Genomic DNA, 19,811 nt, shown 5'->3' on the forward strand with positions numbered 1-19,811 from the left:
AATGATTAAGTAATTTCACATTTTGTGTTAAAATTAGAGTGACAACACAAGTAACAAAATGTGGTGTTCCAATAATAAAACTGATTGTGTTGTTTTAACACATTTTTTAAAGTGTATTTATTACTCTATGCTGTAGCATTCATTAACAAAGTTTTAAATAATATATACTGTATACTACACTTTACTATAGTATGGGTATTTACTATAAATTACTTTAGTACTTTTATGTGGGCAGAATTTTTATGACTGGACACACCTGATCCACATACATTCATGGTAGGCTATAGTTTGCATACTGCTCAGGCCTGTCTTTCTGCTTAGAAAGAAGGAACATGAAACAATACATAGGCTTCCTATACTGTACACATAGCTGAAGCATTCAGTTTCTCAAAGTGACAGGTTTGGAAGGAGGGAAATGGTACTCTAATGGATAAACTAAATAGGCCTGTTTACAATTTTTAGTTGAGCTCAAAAGAAAACATTTAAACAAAAACAAATAGGCTACAAAAGATGCAAGAGAGCATACATTATGTAGCAAACATTGTGTATAATGTTTGCTAATTTGGGTTTTGACAACCAATAGGCCTAATAATCATCTACTAGCCTACAATCGGAGACGACTACCCATCAGACTATGGTCTTATTTATTAATGGTATGTTTTTAATTATCATAGCAGCATTAACATAAATAGATAGTCTATGCATATAAGCCCAAACAGAAATGCACAGTTTGTGTGTGTGGCCAACATCAGGTATTCATCAAGGTATGGGGTCTGTTTACACAGCCAGAAACAAACAAACAAACAAACAGCTTTATTTTATCTAACCCTAACCTTATTGAGCCTTCAAAGTGCTCTCTGACACTACACCTGAGATGGCTTGTGTACTTGAAATGAGAACATGAAAAGTTTGTTGTAGAGCTAAGCCAAATACATCTTTAGAAAGGTCTTGACCTGCAGAATAACATATGTCAGTATAAAGAATCCACATGGCACATGCTTTGAAATATGGACCTTTAAAGCATCACCTTTGTGCATTTTTGAAGGCTTATAATTAGGCAACAAAAGGGGCTATAGACATGGGACAAACTGTTAATGAGAGCTCTTGACCTCAGTTATAATGTCAATATAGTCAACAACTTGTCACTCTATCAAATATGGTTAAAATGTATTTAAACCTATTTAACAATTAAATATTTAAAATCTGATTGTATAAGTGTGTTAACAATCCCCCTAAACACCTTACTGTACTCTCAACTCACTATTTACAACCTCCAATTATAAGAAAAACACAAATGTTTTAAAAAAACTACAATTCCCTACATGTGTGCAATGCAGCTTGATACAAATCAGCACTAAAATTGTAGTTTTTCTGGTTTGCAAAGTAGGGCTGTAAAAACATATATCTACTGAATATATAAACACCTAGTTCAGACAAACTATTAATTATGCTGCATCTAGATGATCTACGTTAAGAAAATGTAAAAAAAGTTGTTTTTTAAAGATATTTAGGCAGAAACAGTGTTTTTTGCTAGATGGGATACAGCTACGCCATTTAGGGTTAAGTTTGGGATAGAATTCGGATGTAAACAGCAGATCTGTCTAGATGTGATACAACTTGTCTTAAATCGCGTGAAATGTTTGGTTTAGGGTTAGGTTTTGGGGATAGGATTAGGATAATAACAGCGCTCATCCGCGAGATTTTGCTGTTGCTGTATCCCCTCTAGCCACAACGCCGGAAACAGCAGAACACGCAAACCCCGCCTTCAACACAATGCACTTCTGTAACCTTCTGCTACCAAAAAACTAAGTTCTCAAAATCGAATTAGAAATTGTTCAAAATGATTATATTGTTGAGTTATCAAGTTTTTGTTTTCTGTAGGAAATGTTGAATTTAAAAAGAAAACACGTCATGCAAGCTACGTGGTTTCAGTAATGGCACCCTTATAGCAACCACCATAGCAACGAACTAACTATATAATACTAAATATAATGGGAAGAAAAAAGTATTAATCCACATCAACTTAGTTCGGGAGAATGTCAAGCCAATATAATGGTTATGTAAGAACATACTGTATGTGACAGTCTGTTTTGTGGATTATGACTGTAAAATCATTTTATAAGTCATTTATTAAGTTCATCACTATTCATTCATCTCTAAAGTGTGCTGTGACAATAGCTGAAATCATGACTATAACTCATTGTGGAAAACATTTTATTTTTTACAAACTTTTACAGTATTTGTTTCAAAGGATTCAAGATTCAATACTCTGTCATTTCAACTTAGCTCACAAAAACAAAACACCTTACACACATTGACCACATTTGTACATTACAGTAAATAAGTAACATCACAATGGTAAACACACAATTTTGTCCTCACACAGACTAGTGTGAATATGTGTGCTTAAAAACAGTACCTACGTTTAATAATAAATCAGATCTAGTAAAGCATCATGTTTGAACAAGTAAGGCGAACATTATATTACACCACCATAAAGGTTTCTATGATATGCTGCAACATATACTATACATTTTACATCTTTCTTTTTACCGAATACAATATCAGACTAGAAATTCAAAAAAAATCTGTAGTGCTAGTTATCCACATTGTCATCATTATCACTCTTATCATTGTATACCAGTGTCTGTATGCTTGGCATGGGGAGGGCCTGACACAAGTGGGGGTTGTCTGCAGGAACAAAGTCTGATACATGTGGGTGAAACATCACAATGGCTTGATGTAGTTTTCTTTCCAGCTGTTGGAATCGTTGAATGAGAGCAGCTTTTGCATGAGTCTTCATATGTAAGGCATCAATCCCTTTAGACTCCTCGAAACATCATCTTCTTCAATCTAGAACACAAAAGAAAACAAAATGCTATGTTATGTTACCAGGTGGTTTCTAATATGATTTGCAGGTAGTTAGTTTGTCAGATGGTTACTAGAGTGACTGCTGTGTGGTTACTAGGGTAAAGTAATTATACTTACAGTGTTATCAAAGCAGAAGTAGACATGCCAAGAGGGATCACATGATTCCTGAAAATCAATTGTCGCAGGTAAGAAGCTCATCTGCGGTGACTATTGAATGCTGTCTCAGTCTATTGTTGGAGCTGGCTACCTGCTTGGAGAGTCTAATGGCAATGCCCTGCCCATCTGAAGCAAAGCTAGGAAACAAGCATGCAGAAAAATTAATGTATTAGTTTGTATTATAGTCCTTTTTAAGTTCAAACCTAATGTCATATTGTATCTACTTATCCACTTATAGCACTATACCTGGATATATTCTTCTCTGGTGGAGGACGACTGCTCTCTCCCTTGATTCAGTTCTAGCCTTGCAGTTGGACTCTGAGCTCATGGTCCACATCTTTAAGGGTAGACTGGAAGTTTGAATCAGACTCTTGCCATCTTCTCCCAATACGGTAGTTTTTCTCAATGTTCAGCAGAGTCCTCAATTCTAATATCTACACATTACAAAAAGTACAGCACAAAAGTTCAGTAGCTAGCAAGCAGAAAGCATTACCGTGGTACACCTGACCAAACATATGTTACAAGTAAGGCCTTGGTGGTAATAGATTACTAATTACACCACATGAAGATTTGCAATAATGCTGCAATATTTTAATTTATAACCACTGGTGACAGTTTCCTTCAAAACTATGCCATTTCTATAATCACACGTTGAAGCACATCAGCAAGGCACTTAAAGGAAAACACCACTGTTTTTCAATATTTTACTACAGGGCTATTCAGATCTTACCCTGGAGGGCCAGAGCACTGCATAGTTAAGCTCCAACCCTGATCAAACACACCTGAGCAGGCTAATCAAGGTCTTCATGATCACCAGAAAATCACAGGTGTTTAATGGTACATAAACTCTGTAGTGCTCCAGCCCTCCAGGGTAAGATTTGAATAGCCTTGTTTTACTATGTTCTTACATCAACTAATACAAATTAATACATACCTATCTTTTTTCAATGCGTGCACTTTTAATCTTTGTACAGCGCTTTGTGAATGTATTAGCGTTTAGCCTAGCCCCATTCATATGGCTCCAAACAGGGATGAATTTAGAAGCCACCAAACACTTCCAGGTATTTAGACGAGCAAGTATAGTGGCACAAAATAAAACTTTTGGTTGGAGCCATAGGAATGAATGGGGCTAGGCTAAATGCCAACACATTCACGAAGTGCTTAACAAAGACTAAAAGTGCATGCATTGAATAAAGATAGGTATGTATTAATTCATCTAAGTTGAGCTAAGAACATATATTGAAAAACGGTGGTGTTTTACGTCTGTAATTACCAAAGTCTTACATAAAAACATTAAACTCTTACTTGAACTTGTAGAACTGAATCAGTCTGATGATGTAGTCCCTTTTCCATCTACAGACAGTGTCTGAAGAAAAGACCACATTACTACCACTCTAATAAAGTCATTCATTTCATGTTACTTCTGTTTCTTTGTTAATAGTATTCATGACATTCTTACAGTATTTAAGACTTTAACTTCAGTTCCTTACTTATTGGTTTCTGTTGGGCTAGCTTTTTTCCATCTCTCCATGTCTCCTTCAGAAATCAACACTATACAACAACAATAACAGAAAACAAGACACACATCAATCCTAAATGCACTTATAAATGGAATGTAATATTCTCCCATCTACAACTAATTGTTACCTGCTTCTTATGTGCATTGTTTACCTGGTGCCTCTCTGATGACAGATGAGATATCTTCTTGAGCAATATTTTCTCTGCTTTGTCTACTCTTTGCAGGAGCTGCACCTCTGAAAAGACAGTTTAATCTACTTATAGTATGCTTGCCATTTTGTGTGTGATCGACTTCACTCCAGAAAATATAAAAATGTATAAACAGTGAACCACCAGCACATAATTTTGAAAGGTTATACAGCAGTAGACACACCTAGGTCAGTTGATTTCCTCCGTCCATAATGCAAAAGGGCATCAGTCAGTAGGTCAAGGCGATGAGATGGAGTCATCTCCTTTGTGACTCTGGCAAATCTTTGGAGGAAAGACCACAGCCTTTCCATTCCTTCCCCATCTGTGAGCCCAAAACCATCAAGCCATCTGGTACTGTACTTAATCTATGATTAAAGCAAAGTGGTAAAATATCACATACTGTACACTGACACGAAGCATGATCCTACTGCTTATAGTGTGATCTTATGTTATTTTATCTTTTAATTTGTAAAAATAGCAAAGCTGTTCTTTTTATTACTTTATATTAATGTAATTATTATACAAATTAGGTAATCTGCATAAAAAGAAACAAAGGAAACCAATTTGGTTATAACAATCCTCTGCTTCTAGTGATTAGTTTGACCCAGACAGATTTGAGATAAACGGTTTCCACTGGATTGTCTTACACATTGCATCTCTGAAACAAGTTTAGACAAATGTCAGGTTGGAAAAATTAGATTAAAGATTATTTTTAGGCATTTCTGGCTAATTTCATCTTTGCAGTGCATAGACAAGAAAATGTGAGACCAAACAGGGAGTGAATGATGTGTGTTACATGTCCTGATATCCCTATAAAGTCAATGAATTACCTGGCAGGGCAATTTGTGTCCATAAACATGAAATGCTGGTAAGTCTAAGGAGATGTTGTGTGATATGCCCTCCCCTGATTTCTGATTGAACACAGTATGACATAATTTTGAGTTAAAGGTCTTTTCTCAAAACAATAATTCAGTTTTACACAGAAAAAAGGGTACTTACCTGCAAATGTGAGGCAACAGCACAGGCAATGTCTAAGACTACTCGCAGGTGTATTTTCTTGTCCTCACATCTTTGTAGTAGTGCATCAGTGACATACAGGGGATAGGCTAATCTATTTCAACACAAAAATGTGAATGATAAAACACTTTATACTGAAGAAAAGTGAAAAATAATTATACAATCTCCAGCATCACATTCAATACCTAAATACTCAATAAGGGCACTCAGAATAATTCTAAACATTTTTCATGTTTTCTTATATAAGTGAATATTATAAAATTGCTGAAAAGTTTCACAATTATATTTGGTGACTAAAAAAATTAATAAAATATGGCTTATGTTAGGGTCATGCTATTTTAGGCATTTTATGAATAGCTAGAATCAAACAGGGGAATTATCATTCATATATATAAACACAAACTTTGGTAGATTTACCATGTTAATAACTGTGGAAATGCATCATCACAGTCTGTGAAAAAAGACCATTATAATACAAAGAGCTTTTCAATTGGTAAATGCATGTGTACAAATAAATACCTCTTACAACAGCCTCATAAAGTCTCTGCATGACTAGTACTGAGTGATGCCTCTGAACGTTGACGTTTTTAATGAAAACTTTTGTGAAGCGATGCTGGCCTCTCTGTTTGTATAATCTTTACTTCACAGTATTTGCAGGTTTTGGAGGCACCGCCAATTTCTTTGTAGCGCTACACTGGCGTGTTCTGGATCCAGGTGCCTTGTGTGTGTCAGTGTGTGAGTGAGTGAGTTGGAGAGTGAGTGAGTGAGTGAGTGAGTGAGTGAGTGGGAGATATTTTTTAAATTCTTTATTTACTAAACATTGTATGTGTATAACTATTTACAACAAACCCCAAGATCCGCCCACTATCATAAGACTATATAATAAGATAAATAAATAAATAAAATTGCAATATAATAAAACTGACCAAAAAAAGAAAGATCTGAATGTCTAAACATTTCTGAATTGTACATCAATAGTATTAAAAGCATGGTGCTGTTGTTACTGTTTTTTACTATGTATGAAAGGGCTGAACTACTGTGCATAAGGTTTGCTGTTACTGTACTACAAAATACCACATTATAAGTAGACTAACTGCGGTAAAAACATGGTACGATTTGTGTACTACTACTAAATACACACAAAATACACACAAATACACAAAATACCACAGTAGAAGTACATTGGTAGTTAACTGTTAATTCCAAAAATATGAATATAATAAAATGATCGAGGATCTGTCACGTTATGATAACTGTGACTAACATAACGTGACTAGCTTTTAGAAATAATGTAATATAGATGACCAATACAACTCAGAGAACATTTAGAAGCCGATCTGGATTAAAAAAGAACATATAATGAATTTCATATCGAACAAACAGACACTTTATGGTATACTCACCGAGATGTGGCGACGTTTGTAAACAGATGATAAATATCGCGATGATGTGCGAACGAGAGTTGGGTCACGGCAGGGGCGTAGCCACCCACAGTAGCACACCTAAAATGGATGCAGAATATTTATTTATAGTTTCAATATTTTTTTTTTACTAAACTAGGGCTGTTGTTGTTTACTTAGAATATATATATATATATATTTTTAAAATCAAGCCTTTCACGCGTAAGTTAAAAATATTTTATCTGACCCCTTGTGTCCATGGCGACGGGTCATGATTGTCACGTGACACACCGCAACAACAATAATGTATGCTATTAGTTTTATTCCGTTTTTCCTTTTTTTTTTTTTAAATTAAAAATATTAACTAACTTGCTTACCATGTAAACTATCTGATATTGCAATCCTTTGTTTAAAGATCTTTATAAATTACCTTGATCTATAACGAGATGAGTCCTGTCCACCGGATTTACAGCACCTGAATTCCCCAGCGTTTCTGGTCATCTTGCCTGCCTGTGACACGCAGATTTTCAGGTGCACACCCAGAGGTTTTTTCTGGCTACGGGTCACGCTTCTTGAATGCGATGAACAAAATCGTATGGTATAGTACGATTTAATCTATTCGTATTAATTAGCACGAAATCCCTGCAACACATGGCTGTGTTAAATGCGATGAACTAATCGTACGATTTCGTACGAGCCAGCTCGTATGATTTCATACGATTTAGCCACTTGGTTAAATCGTATGAATTATTACGAATTCGCCGTGAGATAGGGTTGGATAAGCCCTGTCTGGGAAACCGCCCCATAAAAGTCCTCAAATTCACTGCATTACATTCTTGACATTGTGTCAAGATCAAAAAGTTAAAAATATAGTAGATACCTCCTAAAACAATTAAATGGCAAACAATTAAACTGTGTCAACATTGCTTATGCAGCTGCTAAATTATCACCCACCTTCTTTCTTTCATTTTGAGCATAATGAAAGCTTATTTGTAAACCCTTCTGTAAACCTGTCAAACGTTGTGTGAAATTAAAAAGTGTGTGTGTCAGCCTTCAAACAGATGACAGTTTTTACCATTTTTGATCATTCTGAGAGATTTCCACACCTACTGCCAAATTAAACCATGTTTTACACCCCCAAAACCCACAACTGTGTTAAAGGAATGATGGCAATCTGCTGAAGCGCCTTTCGTAATCCGCTGTTTAGTGTTGGTATAATGTAGACAAACTCAATAAACTCAAATGGAAAAGTGTAGAGAGTCATTAACATCCATTACGAGCTCAAATCAACACCAACACAAACCCTCAGAGGTCAAAAATCTACTCTGCAATAACAAGCACAAAAAACCCTGCTTCAAAGCAATTTGTGCCGTCGGTTTAGCAATACTGAATGTACCTCTGTTGTTACTGCAAATTTATAAATGAAATGATAATGTACACTCACATAAAGGATTATTATAACACCTGTTCAATTTCTCATTAATGCAATTATCTCTGCAAAGGTCTGAGTATTTCACAATCTGCACAGTTACTGGGATTTTCACGCACAAGCATTTCTAGGGTTTACAAAGAATGGTGTGAAAAGTGAAAAACAACCAGTATGCGGCAGTCCTGTGGGCGAAAATGCCTTGTTGATGCTAGAGGTCAGAGGAGAATGGGCCGACTGATTCAAGCTGATAGAAGAGCAACTTTGACTAAAATAACCACTCGGTACAACCGAGGTATGCAGCAAAGCATTTGTGAAGCCACAACACGCACAACCTTAAGGCGGATGGGCTACAACAGCAGAAGACCCCAACAGCAGAAGACCCTCATCTCCACTACAAATAGGAAAAAGAGGCTACAATTTGCACGAGCTCAACAAAATTGGACAGTTGAAGACTGAATAAAATGTTGCCTGGTTTGATGAGTCTCGATTTCTGTTGAGACATTCAGATTGTAGAGTCAGAATTTGGCGTAAACAGAATGAGAACATGGATCCATCATGCCTTGTTACCACTGTGCAGGCTGGTGTTGGTGGCTTAATGGTGTGGGGGGTGTTTTCTTGGCACATTTTAGGCCCCTTAGTGCCAATTGGGCATCGTTTAAATGCCACGGCCTACCTGAGCATTGTTTCTGACCATGTCCATCCCTTTATGAGCACCATGTACCCATCCTCTGATGGCTACTTCCAGCAGGATAATGCACCATGTCACAAAGCTCGAATAATTTGAAATTGGTTTCTTGAAAGTGACAATGAGTTCACTGTACTAAAATGGCCCCCACAGTCACCAGATCTCAACCCAATAGAGCATTTTTGGGATGTGGTGGAACGGGAGCTTCGTGCCCTGGATGTGCATCCCACAAATCTACATCAACTGCAAGATGCTATCCTATCAATATGGGCCAACATTTCTAAAGAATGCTTTCAGCACCTTGATGAATCAATGCCACATAGAATTAAGGCAGTTCTGAAAGCGAAAGGGGGTATTAGTATTAGTATGGTGTTCCTAATAATCCTTTAGGTGAGTGTATATTTATGTATGCAATATGCAATGGAAATGTTTGACACACACAAACATTTAAATGTGGCACTTAATTCTTTTTGTACACAAAAATATAAACAAATTGTATACAGCTATCAGTAAACTATACAAACAAAGTATAGCTTATTTTGCATTAATAAAAACAATTGTAAGGCAAAAAGAAAAACTAATGTCATATTTATGAATGTCTACATTGCATATTTCTAATACTGTTTGCTCCAGACAGATTTAGGATAATTTCTACCTCAACCCAGAAATAATGTCTGGAACATTTTACTAAATGCTTTTAATTTTATGTGGGAAATATCCTAAATCAGAGTTTTCGCAGCAAAAAGCACTTTTGAAACAATGCATTACACACCTTTGTCCAGCTGATGTCTCCAGCATGCATGCATAGCCTTTCTGAGTTATCATCCTGAAGTTTATGTTTTTTTGTTTGTTTGTTTTTTTGAGAGAGAATTTTCTAATCATATAATTTGGTTCAGTTTTCGAATTGTGCAATGTCAATCAAAAACCAAATACAGAATAAAAAGAAACATGTTAAGAACAAATTAGTTGAGACATAAACAGGCCATTTGTGGATTCAAGATGTTTATTTGGTGTACATTGAAAAATGAAAATTAGCAAACACAACCGGATTACCTAGAACAAGGTTTAATGCCTCCAGGCAACTTGGCTGTCCTAATTTCAGTTTTCTAAAAAAGAGAAATCTTTCTCTGCAGACTTCAACACAAAACTTACAGATGAAGACCTGAAACATCTTTCTGTAGTGTAGGAAAAACAATACCAAAACGTGTTAAGAAAACCAAAGCACTACATATTGTAAATACTCGGGCAGTATAAAGTTGATACACAACATTTTGTGTTAAAATAAGAATATCTGACAAAATATATTTTGTTTACAAAACTTTGTTACGTGAGACTACACTTAAAGCATCTGCTAAACGGTGCGTTTATATAATATCATACATGTCCATATTGCACGAGAATCGTCTGAAAACTTGGTCCTCCCTTTGGCACAGACAGAAAGTCGATCTGGTCTGTCTTGACCGGGAGCAGAAGCGAAGGATTGAATAGAAATCATACAAGCATATAAGGAGTACATGTAAGACTGAATAACACAATACTTGGTTTTGTAATGTCCTCTCCTTCTTCTTGTTCTGTCCATGCTTCGTTGTGTCCTGCACTGTGCTTTATCACATCATTTCACTGGTCCTTTGACTCATACAACAACTTGGCAGCCTGTGGAAAGACGGGCAACAGATGCGTAAACAACATAATGGAAACTTCAGCAACTTGCTTCAGAAAACAGTAACGTCGGGAGAAATAGGACTGGGCAAAATATTCATAATATAACTTGAGGCATTCAATAAAATTTGATAGTTTAAATTAAATTTAAATAGTTTAAATTATCCAAATGCACGCATTCACCCCGAACCTACTTTGTGCATGGCGGCGAGCCAGGTGGATGCGACTCGCTTGTCATCAGCGGTCTCCATGTTGAGCTGCTGAAGGTTTTGAGTTCCTGCTGGTTTGTACTGCAGCGTCATACCACTGGCACGGAGCGAACCACCTATAAGAGGTCAAAGATCAGTGGTAGGGTTCAAACAAACCATGACCAAAACTGAACAAACACCATGCAGTCCCTGGGATATATATACATAGATAGATAGATAAATGCATTTGTGTGTATTTTCTAAATTACAAATAAAGTTTAGGAATCAATGAGTGAATGTGATATATAAAACATTGATGCTCAAGATAACTGTGAAATATGGATATGAACATCTGACACGACTTTATGAAATGTCTAATTCTGATAGATAATTTATGTCTACTGTGGACAGATGCAGTGCTTAAAGGATTAGTTTACCCCAAAATGACCACTCACCCTCAAGCCACCATAGGTGATTTTAGCAAACAGTTACCGTATTTTTCGGACTATAAGCCGCGTTTTTTTCATAACTTGGCTGGTGCTGCGTCTTGTAGTCAGGTGCGCCTTGTAAGTCAGTATGAATTTATTTTGACATTTATGAGGCATGAGACAACTTTACCGTCTATAGCCGCGAGAGTCCGCTATATGCTGCTCCTGTATTTATGTAATTCAATGGATTCAGTGATGCAGAATGACGAGTCTGCGAACGCTAGTTGGCTTGTTCGGTTAATTTAGACTATTCAACCTTCCAGGTAAGTTCTGTATGCTATGGTTTATCGTTTAAATAACTGATAATATTACTTTAACGTACAGACATCTATTCAGCCTGCTGTTCGGTCTGCTATTGTTTAGTTGAATAACTCGCCTTTCCAGATTAAATGTCTGTTCTTCGGCTTGGATTTTGTGAAATAATTTTCTAAATAAACGCGACTTATGTGTGTTATTTTGTCTTAATGACGCATTTTTAATGATGCGGCTTATACTCCGGTGCGGCTTTAGTCCGGAAAATACGGTATATTAAAAAATATCCTGGATCTTTTCAGCTTTATAATGGCATTGGATAGTGCCCCATTTTAAACACCAAAAAGTGCATCCATCCATGAAAAATTAATCCATAGAGTTATAGAGACATAAATTTTTCCCATATACTTTTGGATTAGCGCAAAAAATAAGCTCGGTGTTTAACAAATGAAACTTACACTTTTTGTCCAACAAGTTAATCTTCACAGATGAATAAAAAAATTATGAAATTTTAAGTGTAAATGTGTTTACTAGAAATATAAAAAGCAGGATTTTGAATTCAAAAGTAATAAAAGTTGTGTTCATCTGTGAAGACTAACTTGTTGGACTATGGGGCGGTTTCCCGGACAGGGATTAAACTAGTCCTAGAGACTAAAAAAATGTAAGAGCTGTCCAAACTAAAAACAATTTTCACGGACATATCTTAAAATGCACCAGTGCCCTTTGTTTTGCTTCAAAAAGTAATTTTATTATGACATATGTTTGTTAAAACTAGTTATATTTCCTAATTAAACTAAGGCATAGTCATGGCTTAAGCTAATCCCTGTTTGGGAAACCACCCCAAAATGTGTAGTGTAATCTTTTTTTATTAAAGATTATGAGGGCAAGTTAATAAAAATTAAAAATACACAATAAGGCTCACAGATAAAAAACACAATATTACAAAAAAAAAAAATTATTTCAATTTTATTGTGACTTTAAAAATGGGGCACTATCCAAAAAGCTAGGATATTATTTAATATAACTCAGGCAGTGTTTGCCTAAAAAAAAGTCCTATACACTTAGGATGGCATTTTGGGTGAATTAATTCTTAATAAATATTTTTTAATCTTTTTTTAGTAAAAATTAGTAAAATTTACTAATCCATTCATCATCTGTCATGTACACTTATCCATTTGGCCAACTTACTTTTTTATCTTTTAAAAATCAAACTTTATACAATTTCAGATGTGGTAAAATCAAATATAATTTTGGTGCCAGAAGATGAACTATATGAGTGCTATAGCAAGTACAAAATGCATGATGGAAAACCTGTGAAAAATGTGATGTTTTGAAGAGAAAACTGAGGAATCTCAGGGTGCATGCAGCCTTTTAATGAGATTGTACAACTTATCTGGTCATATGTAATGATTGCATGCTGGGTAACTTAAATCATGTATACCAATAAACAACAAGGACAAAGTGAATGGCGCATACACTGGAAAAACAAAAGGAAAACACAAAAGACTGAGAGGAAGAGAGACGCTGACCTTCAGATATTTGACTGTCCAGCAAACTGGTGTAAGAGCATATATCTTTCTCTTAATGCACGAGAGAAACGTATAAGATAAAAAAATAAAAGAGAAGACGATAAGTGTTCATTTAAAGCTCAGGTATATATGCATGCATTAGATGTTAATGTACAATTTGTAGACTTTAATTTATTAAAGCACCTGTTTATTTGTCTTAAAGACCATTCAGTATCATGAAGTGCTTTAATGCACATATGGGTTAATTAACCATTACATAAACAGAAAAAAATATTTTGGTAATCCCCACTACTGTAAGTTTAGTAACAAACCCTACACTGGTTGATGGTGTAATATCCTATAAAGGACATCAAAGAAAGTGGCCATCATTTTAAAAAGCAGATTAAATGCTCAATACTTTTAAAGGCTGTCTATACATAAACATATAAGCTGCGTACAGTCGTGTTTGCTCACAATTAAACTATAATGTTAACAGCAACAAGCATTTAGTTAAAGCATAAATCTTTCTAGCATTTATAAATGAAGCCACATGACTACAGAAGCTTCATAAATTTTATCAAACCCACTGAAGCTTTAAATAAAAAAATAACTAAATTACAAGTAAATAACTACGCTCAGAATCCAAGCGGCTATGTGGAGGAAAACATAGATCAGATTCATGCTGAATCCTCACATTCAGTAGTAAAAGTCATTATTGATTAGAAAGTTACAGGAAGTGATGGGCGTCTGGGATCCATCAGCAGTCCATTACAAGTTATCACATTTTGATAATGATCCTCTGTGAATCACACAAGCTGCATGCATAGACACACACAGCACTGTATTTTAATTAGAAATGGGTCCAGATGGTTGAAAATCTAACCAAGCATTTGCTTTTTTGTAGATTTATTACTATTAATATTTTAGCAGCAATATTTTAAAGAGCACACATTTAGAAATGCCCAATGTGCACATTGGCAATACTAATGCCTCATCCCAATACAAATGTGTGGTCAGTGTTAAGTGCAAATGTGTAATCCCCTAGCAATTAAAGGACTAGAAGAAATAATATGATCTCACCTCCTGGGGTCGAACCTTCAGTCAAAACCTGCATGGTGGAAATGCGAGACAGCTCCACTTCAAAATGACTGTCGCCATCTAAGAAAAGATATCTGGGAGAAATAGACATAATCTTACATTTTTATGCTATATTACATTAAACAAACCCAGTTTGCTTGCATACCTGTGATTATTGGATAAACGGCAGACCATGGTCTCCGATTTCTCCGAGGAACCCACTTTGACCACGAATGTTCCACCTGCAATGCATACATTTTAAATGTTGTGTATTTGACAACACATATCACATATGCATACATTTAAATGTCCATTTTCTGCAGGAAAGTCAATGGCATTGCAACAGTAAACAGCTTCAAAGCTGAGGGAATCACAAGATATTTGTGTTTGATTGGGCCATTTGATTTTCATCATAATGTGCATTTGGGCGTGAGCCGAGTTAGTTTATTTGGTGTGTTTTGCACCTTCGGCTAAAGTCACGTCACCTTTTTTTAAGGCCAATTCAGCATGTCGAATCAGCTGTGGAGCTCGTCTGGGAGTCGGACCATTCTGATTGGCTGTTAGGCTTAGCCAACCAGTGCACAAGAAGAAAAACGGATGTCAAACGACGAAGTCAAGAGGAAATGCACAGATCTCAGTTTATAATCTCTCATTCTAATATGTGAATATTGCTTATGGATATAAGACACTACAGATATATCACAAAAGCGAGCGCTGGTTTGTTTATGTTTTCACTAGCTCTTCCGGTTTCCCGTTATAAGTAGTGAATTCCAATACGGAAAAAGATCTCATCTCAATCATATGCAGGTTCTACATGTCCACCGTTGTACCCAATTGTGCTACTTTTTGGCATTGCTTTGGTGTTTCCCTACTTTGTACCCTAAAGGACCTAAGCCAATTCTGAAGACATCACCAGGCTGTGTCAAGCAATGACATAATTCTTCAGAGTCCAGAACGAGGACAGCCTATTTTGGAGAAAGTAAAGGTGGATGTGATAAGACACGTTTACTTTAATAGGGTCTGAGGAGGATTTACATCTTATTTGAGACATGGCCCGAGGAGGAATGGGAGACAATTTACATTTTACTTTGAGACTTTGTGTGTCAAAACTAACGAATATATTTCCTATGACATGAAGGACCAATGAGAATGGGGCCCTGATCAGTGTTTTCTGGTATGTCATAGATCGTCCTTACACAGTTTATTAGTAAATTATTGATGAACAGCACATGGAAAACTTTTGCTTGGCAAAATAGTAAATCATGTGATTTCAAGGTGAATCTTTTAGCTGATCCTGCAAAATGCAAGAGGGGTTTAAAGTCTAATGCTATTTGCTTTTGTCTAAATGTAGATTTCAACGGCACACACCTACAAGAGGCCACCACATTGTTTTTCCAGCATTTAGAATTAAGCAAATCCTCAGAAAAAGGTTTATTCCTTAAAGCAGTGCTTCTCAATTATTTTCTGACACGCCCCCCCTAGGAAGAGGTAAACAGTTCGCGCTTCCCCAACTCTCCGCCGCGACTGTAAATAGTATAAATTGTCTATAAAATTACACATCTGCAAAACATTGTATCCTTATTAACATTGAGAAAACATAAAAAAGAAAACACAAAAAAAGAAATATCGATTAAATTACAACAAAGAATAACTTTATTAACATTGTTTTTAGTCTGTAACAGAAAAGACTTAAAATGCATCAATTTGCCTGAAATAAAAAAATCAATCCTTATTTAAAGTATAATATTTTTTGACCAATTGATACTGAAAAATTAAATATAATCAATAAATAATAATAAAAAACACAAGCGGCTTATCAGCGTGATTGGGGTGTAATGTCTTTAAAAATCACTTCCTGAAAAAGTATTTTCCCTGGGGTCTCGCGCCCCCCCTGGTGTCGCTTCGAGCCCCCCCTGGGGTCCTGCCCCACTATTTGAGAAGCACTGCCTTAAAGGAACATGTCAACTTTTGGGGACTTTAGCTCATTCACCGCATCCCCCAGAGCTAGACAAGTCCACACATAACCTTTTCATCGTGCGTCCTGTAAGGGCGCACTCACATTATCCAAACCAAACCAAACCATGCCCCAGCGCGATTGTCACCCCTCCCTACTCCCCCAGGTGCACGCACTCACACTGTACTTTGTATCGATCCGAGTCCGGGCGCGCTTTCGTCATTAAGATGCGATTGTTTTGAAAAAGCAGGAAGTAAAGCGCTCTCTTAACACTGGAACCCACCGCAATGTTAAGTCTGTGTTTTTTTATTCGGAGTCGTTTGGTGCGCGATTACGGACAGCCCTCTCACATGTTATCATATTGCTTAGTTGATCTGTCACGTGTGCAGCTCGGACATTCCCGTAACCCCGCTGCGCGAATCAAAAGGTTTTTACGGAGGCAGATGAAGGTGAGTGGGCGCGCAACTGACGTCTTCACCTTTTGAATCGCGCTCAGGCGCGATTGCGCTCACACCACAGCCTTCCGCGCCTGAGCCAAAGTGAACCGCGCTCCGGCCCACCTCTGCAACCCGGCCGCGGCGCGATTAACCAATCCGCGCCCGGGCGCGGAACAGAGCGATCACACTAGTCAAACAAACCAGGCTTTGGGGGTCAAACGCGCCCGAGTGCGGTTTGGTTTGGATAGTGTGAGTGCGCCCTAACTCTGTCTGACGCACGCACCGCCAGCCCAGCTCAGCACAAAGGCTGAAAGCAAACGGCTCCAGCTAGCACACTGTATACATACTGGGAACTACACTCTCAGAAGGCGAAGCACCGCTAATTGGGCGGAGTGATCAGCGCAACACTTGCGCAAACTCTCTATTCCTCACCAGGTGCAAATCACTCCGCCCAAGTAGCAGCGCCTCGCCCTCCGAGAACACAGTTCCCAGTATGTACACAGTTCAAATATGGCTGTGTCTCATATGACCATGTTATTTATACATGCTGTGACTATAAAAATCACAACATATACATAGGAAAATGTTGGTGTTATTTTGTCACTTATTGGGAGCAGTATGCCAGCTGAAGCCATCCACTTCCAGTCCCTGTGCCAAGCCAAGCCAGCGGCGGGTACGCAAGACAGAGTCACAGGACGCACGGAGATAAAAAAAAGGGTTATGTATGGAACCATCCAACTTCGGGGGATATAGTGAAGCCAAAGTCCCAAAAAGCCGGTGTGTTCCTTTAAGACTAGGCGTGTTGTAACATAAATACACTCTACATGGCCTCTACCGGCTTAAATGTTGTATAGCCTATGTATGAACTAAAAAGTTTGAGTATGCATTTGTCGAACCCACCGGCAGTGAGCACTTTAAGTTGTTTGTCGTAAAACTCCATCTCTTTCTGTGAGATGAGGCTGCATTCTGCGCACTGCCTCACCGGATCCACGAAACACATCCTAGGAAGAGCCACTTTCTGACTGCAGCATTTATCACAGAAACACCGGCCACAACGTCGACAGTGATGCTGACGAACAGAGTAAACGCTCATCAATGTCCACTTAAAACTACACAAAGCAGATCAATGTGACCATTTGTTCACAACCATAACCACAAAAATACTAAAAACACAATTTTACAGGAAAGGAAGCAAATGGGGTTTAAAGGGAAATGGGAAGTGCTGAAAGAAACAAATAAAACTGCTGAAACAGCACAAGAAGAGTTTCACACTGATACACCCAAACTGAGAAGAAGGGGGAAAAGTCTTTGCTTACCTTCCTGGTAATGAAGTCAAACTTAGCATCACAATGCATGCATCTCGGGCACTAACGGAACAAAGGATAAAAAAAATTATTGTGTTCTTTAAAGGGAACATATCATGAAAATCGACTTTTTAAGTGCTATAATTGGGTCCCCAGTGCTTCTATCAACTTAGAAAATGTGAAAAGATCAACCTAGTAACTTAGTTTTGGCTAACCATTCTCTGCAAGCATGTGGAAAAAATAGGTCATTGAAATTTGTCTCCCCTTGTGATGTCAGATGGGGATAATAACGCCCCTAAATCTGCACTATCCAACCACAGCACTGCCATTTAGTGCAGAGATAAACTAATTTGCATTTAAAGGGACACACCCAAAAACGGCACATTTTGGCTCACATCTACAAAGTGGCAATTTTAACGTTATAATAAATTATCTATATGATATTTTGAGTAAGAACTTAACATACGTACTCTAGGGACGTCAAATATTTATTTTACATCTTAAAAAGTCTTGTGAAATGTTTCATTTAAATACTCTTAAAACGGTGTATTAAATGGACTAACAGTCCATTACACGTATACATTTTATCAGCACATGTGTTCCCTGAGATTCGAACCTATGACCTTTGCTACGGCAATGCTTTACCAATTAAGCTACAGTAACATTTTAAAAAGCACAAGTCACTTGTATAACTTGGTAGGAATCAATAAAGTTTCAGAAAGTGTGGCAAAATACCCTAGAGACTTTAGCTAAATTTAGCTGTCATTTCTGGGCTTTGCAGCAAAAAAAAAAAAAAAAAAAAAAAACAAGGCCAAAAAGTAACTTTGGCTGACTGACTGACAACTAATGTGTTGGTAATGTAACCTCACAGCAATAACAGTAAGCTTTTAACAGTAAATTTAACAGTACACTAAATATCATCAGTTTAATCATCAACTAATATATAAAGGCATCATTAAGATCTGCTCCAAAAATATTTAAATACTATTCACTCATTTCAAAGTTTGTAAAGCATGGGTGTGTAGATTACAATGGATAGAAACCTATTAACCCGTACACTTGAACTGTATGTCTATTACTATAAATCTAGTGTGGTACTGGTTAAGTTATATAATTTTAACTATTTTCTTCATTGTTTGGAATGAAGTACACTGTCCTAATGTACACGAGAGGGCGTGGCCTGGCTATTTGACAGTCGCGTATTACGTCATCCAGATGCACACACATCTGCTGGTGAAAAGTTGAAAAGATTTAAGGTAACATTTTTGTATCAGTGTGATATTAACTTAAGTTTTCACTTTATAAATATAATCAAATGCATTTTGCATAAATTCTGTTCAAAAGTCTTACAATCTTATTTAAAACATCATCTGATTAACTTATAAAGATTTTGTGATAGCTCTTGTTGGCTTGAGCAAACAACGCCCAAACACAGAGAGAGACCAACCACAGTGACAGGATCATCATCTGTGATAAATATTCATTACCTCTTTATCCGGAACCCACTGCGGTTCGTCCAGCGCAAACGGGCTGTTGAAAGCTCCGTTTTCGGGTACCATACGGAGTCCACTCGGGCTCCGGACCAGCTTCTTTCCGTCAGGCAAAGCGGACATGTTTGTGTTTATGAGTGCGCACTGCGCAGCTGCTGCTGGACAGAAGAGAACAGACATCAACCTCAC

General features: G+C 37.1%; 1 protein-coding gene and 1 long non-coding RNA gene across 4 annotated transcripts; both read right to left on the bottom strand.

Moving 5' to 3' along the window:
* Positions 1-2,197: 2,197 nt before the first annotated feature.
* LOC129430182 (uncharacterized) lies at positions 2,198-6,285 on the bottom strand. Of its 2 annotated transcripts, none has more exons than XR_012372243.1 (10): positions 6,271-6,285; positions 5,734-5,845; positions 5,565-5,645; positions 4,919-5,099; positions 4,699-4,781; positions 4,518-4,578; positions 4,333-4,393; positions 3,274-3,454; positions 2,989-3,164; positions 2,198-2,853 (listed from the first exon to the last, which is right to left on the bottom strand). It is a non-coding gene; the product is annotated as an uncharacterized lncRNA (long non-coding RNA). The 2 variants fall into 2 exon arrangements; XR_012372242.1 differs by having other exon boundaries at positions 3,274-3,461.
* A 3,965-nt stretch (positions 6,286-10,250) lies between these two features.
* zfyve21 (zinc finger, FYVE domain containing 21) lies at positions 10,251-19,800 on the bottom strand. Of its 2 annotated transcripts, XM_055170128.2 has the most exons (8): positions 19,620-19,800; positions 18,145-18,195; positions 17,729-17,897; positions 14,604-14,679; positions 14,441-14,532; positions 13,382-13,432; positions 11,119-11,249; positions 10,251-10,918 (listed from the first exon to the last, which is right to left on the bottom strand). In XM_055170128.2, the coding sequence occupies exons 1-8, from the start codon at positions 19,743-19,745 to the stop codon at positions 10,883-10,885; spliced, it is 732 nt and encodes a 243-aa protein (XP_055026103.1). In that variant the 5' UTR covers positions 19,746-19,800; the 3' UTR covers positions 10,251-10,882. The 2 variants fall into 2 exon arrangements, with proteins under 2 accessions (XP_055026103.1, XP_055026104.1); XM_055170129.2 differs by lacking the exon at positions 13,382-13,432 and having other exon boundaries at positions 19,620-19,797.
* Between the last annotated feature and the right edge of the window lie 11 nt (positions 19,801-19,811).

The sequence above is a fragment of the Misgurnus anguillicaudatus genome, chromosome 11, assembly GCF_027580225.2.
Source record: "Misgurnus anguillicaudatus chromosome 11, ASM2758022v2, whole genome shotgun sequence".
Taxonomy (NCBI): Eukaryota; Metazoa; Chordata; class Actinopteri; order Cypriniformes; family Cobitidae; genus Misgurnus; species Misgurnus anguillicaudatus.

Excerpts from the sequence above, each read along its gene's own strand:
- zfyve21 (XM_055170128.2), bottom strand. The coding sequence starts at position 19,745 with ATGTCCGCTTTGCCTGACGGAAAGAAGCTGGTCCGGAGCCCGAGTGGA. Across the intron at positions 13,433-14,440 it reads TGAAGGTTCGACCCCAGGAG|AGAAAGATATATGCTCTTAC; the intron begins GTGAGATCATAT and ends TCGTGCATTAAG. Across the intron at positions 10,919-11,118 it reads GGCTCGCCGCCATGCACAAA|GCTGCCAAGTTGTTGTATGA; the intron begins GTAGGTTCGGGG and ends GTCTTTCCACAG.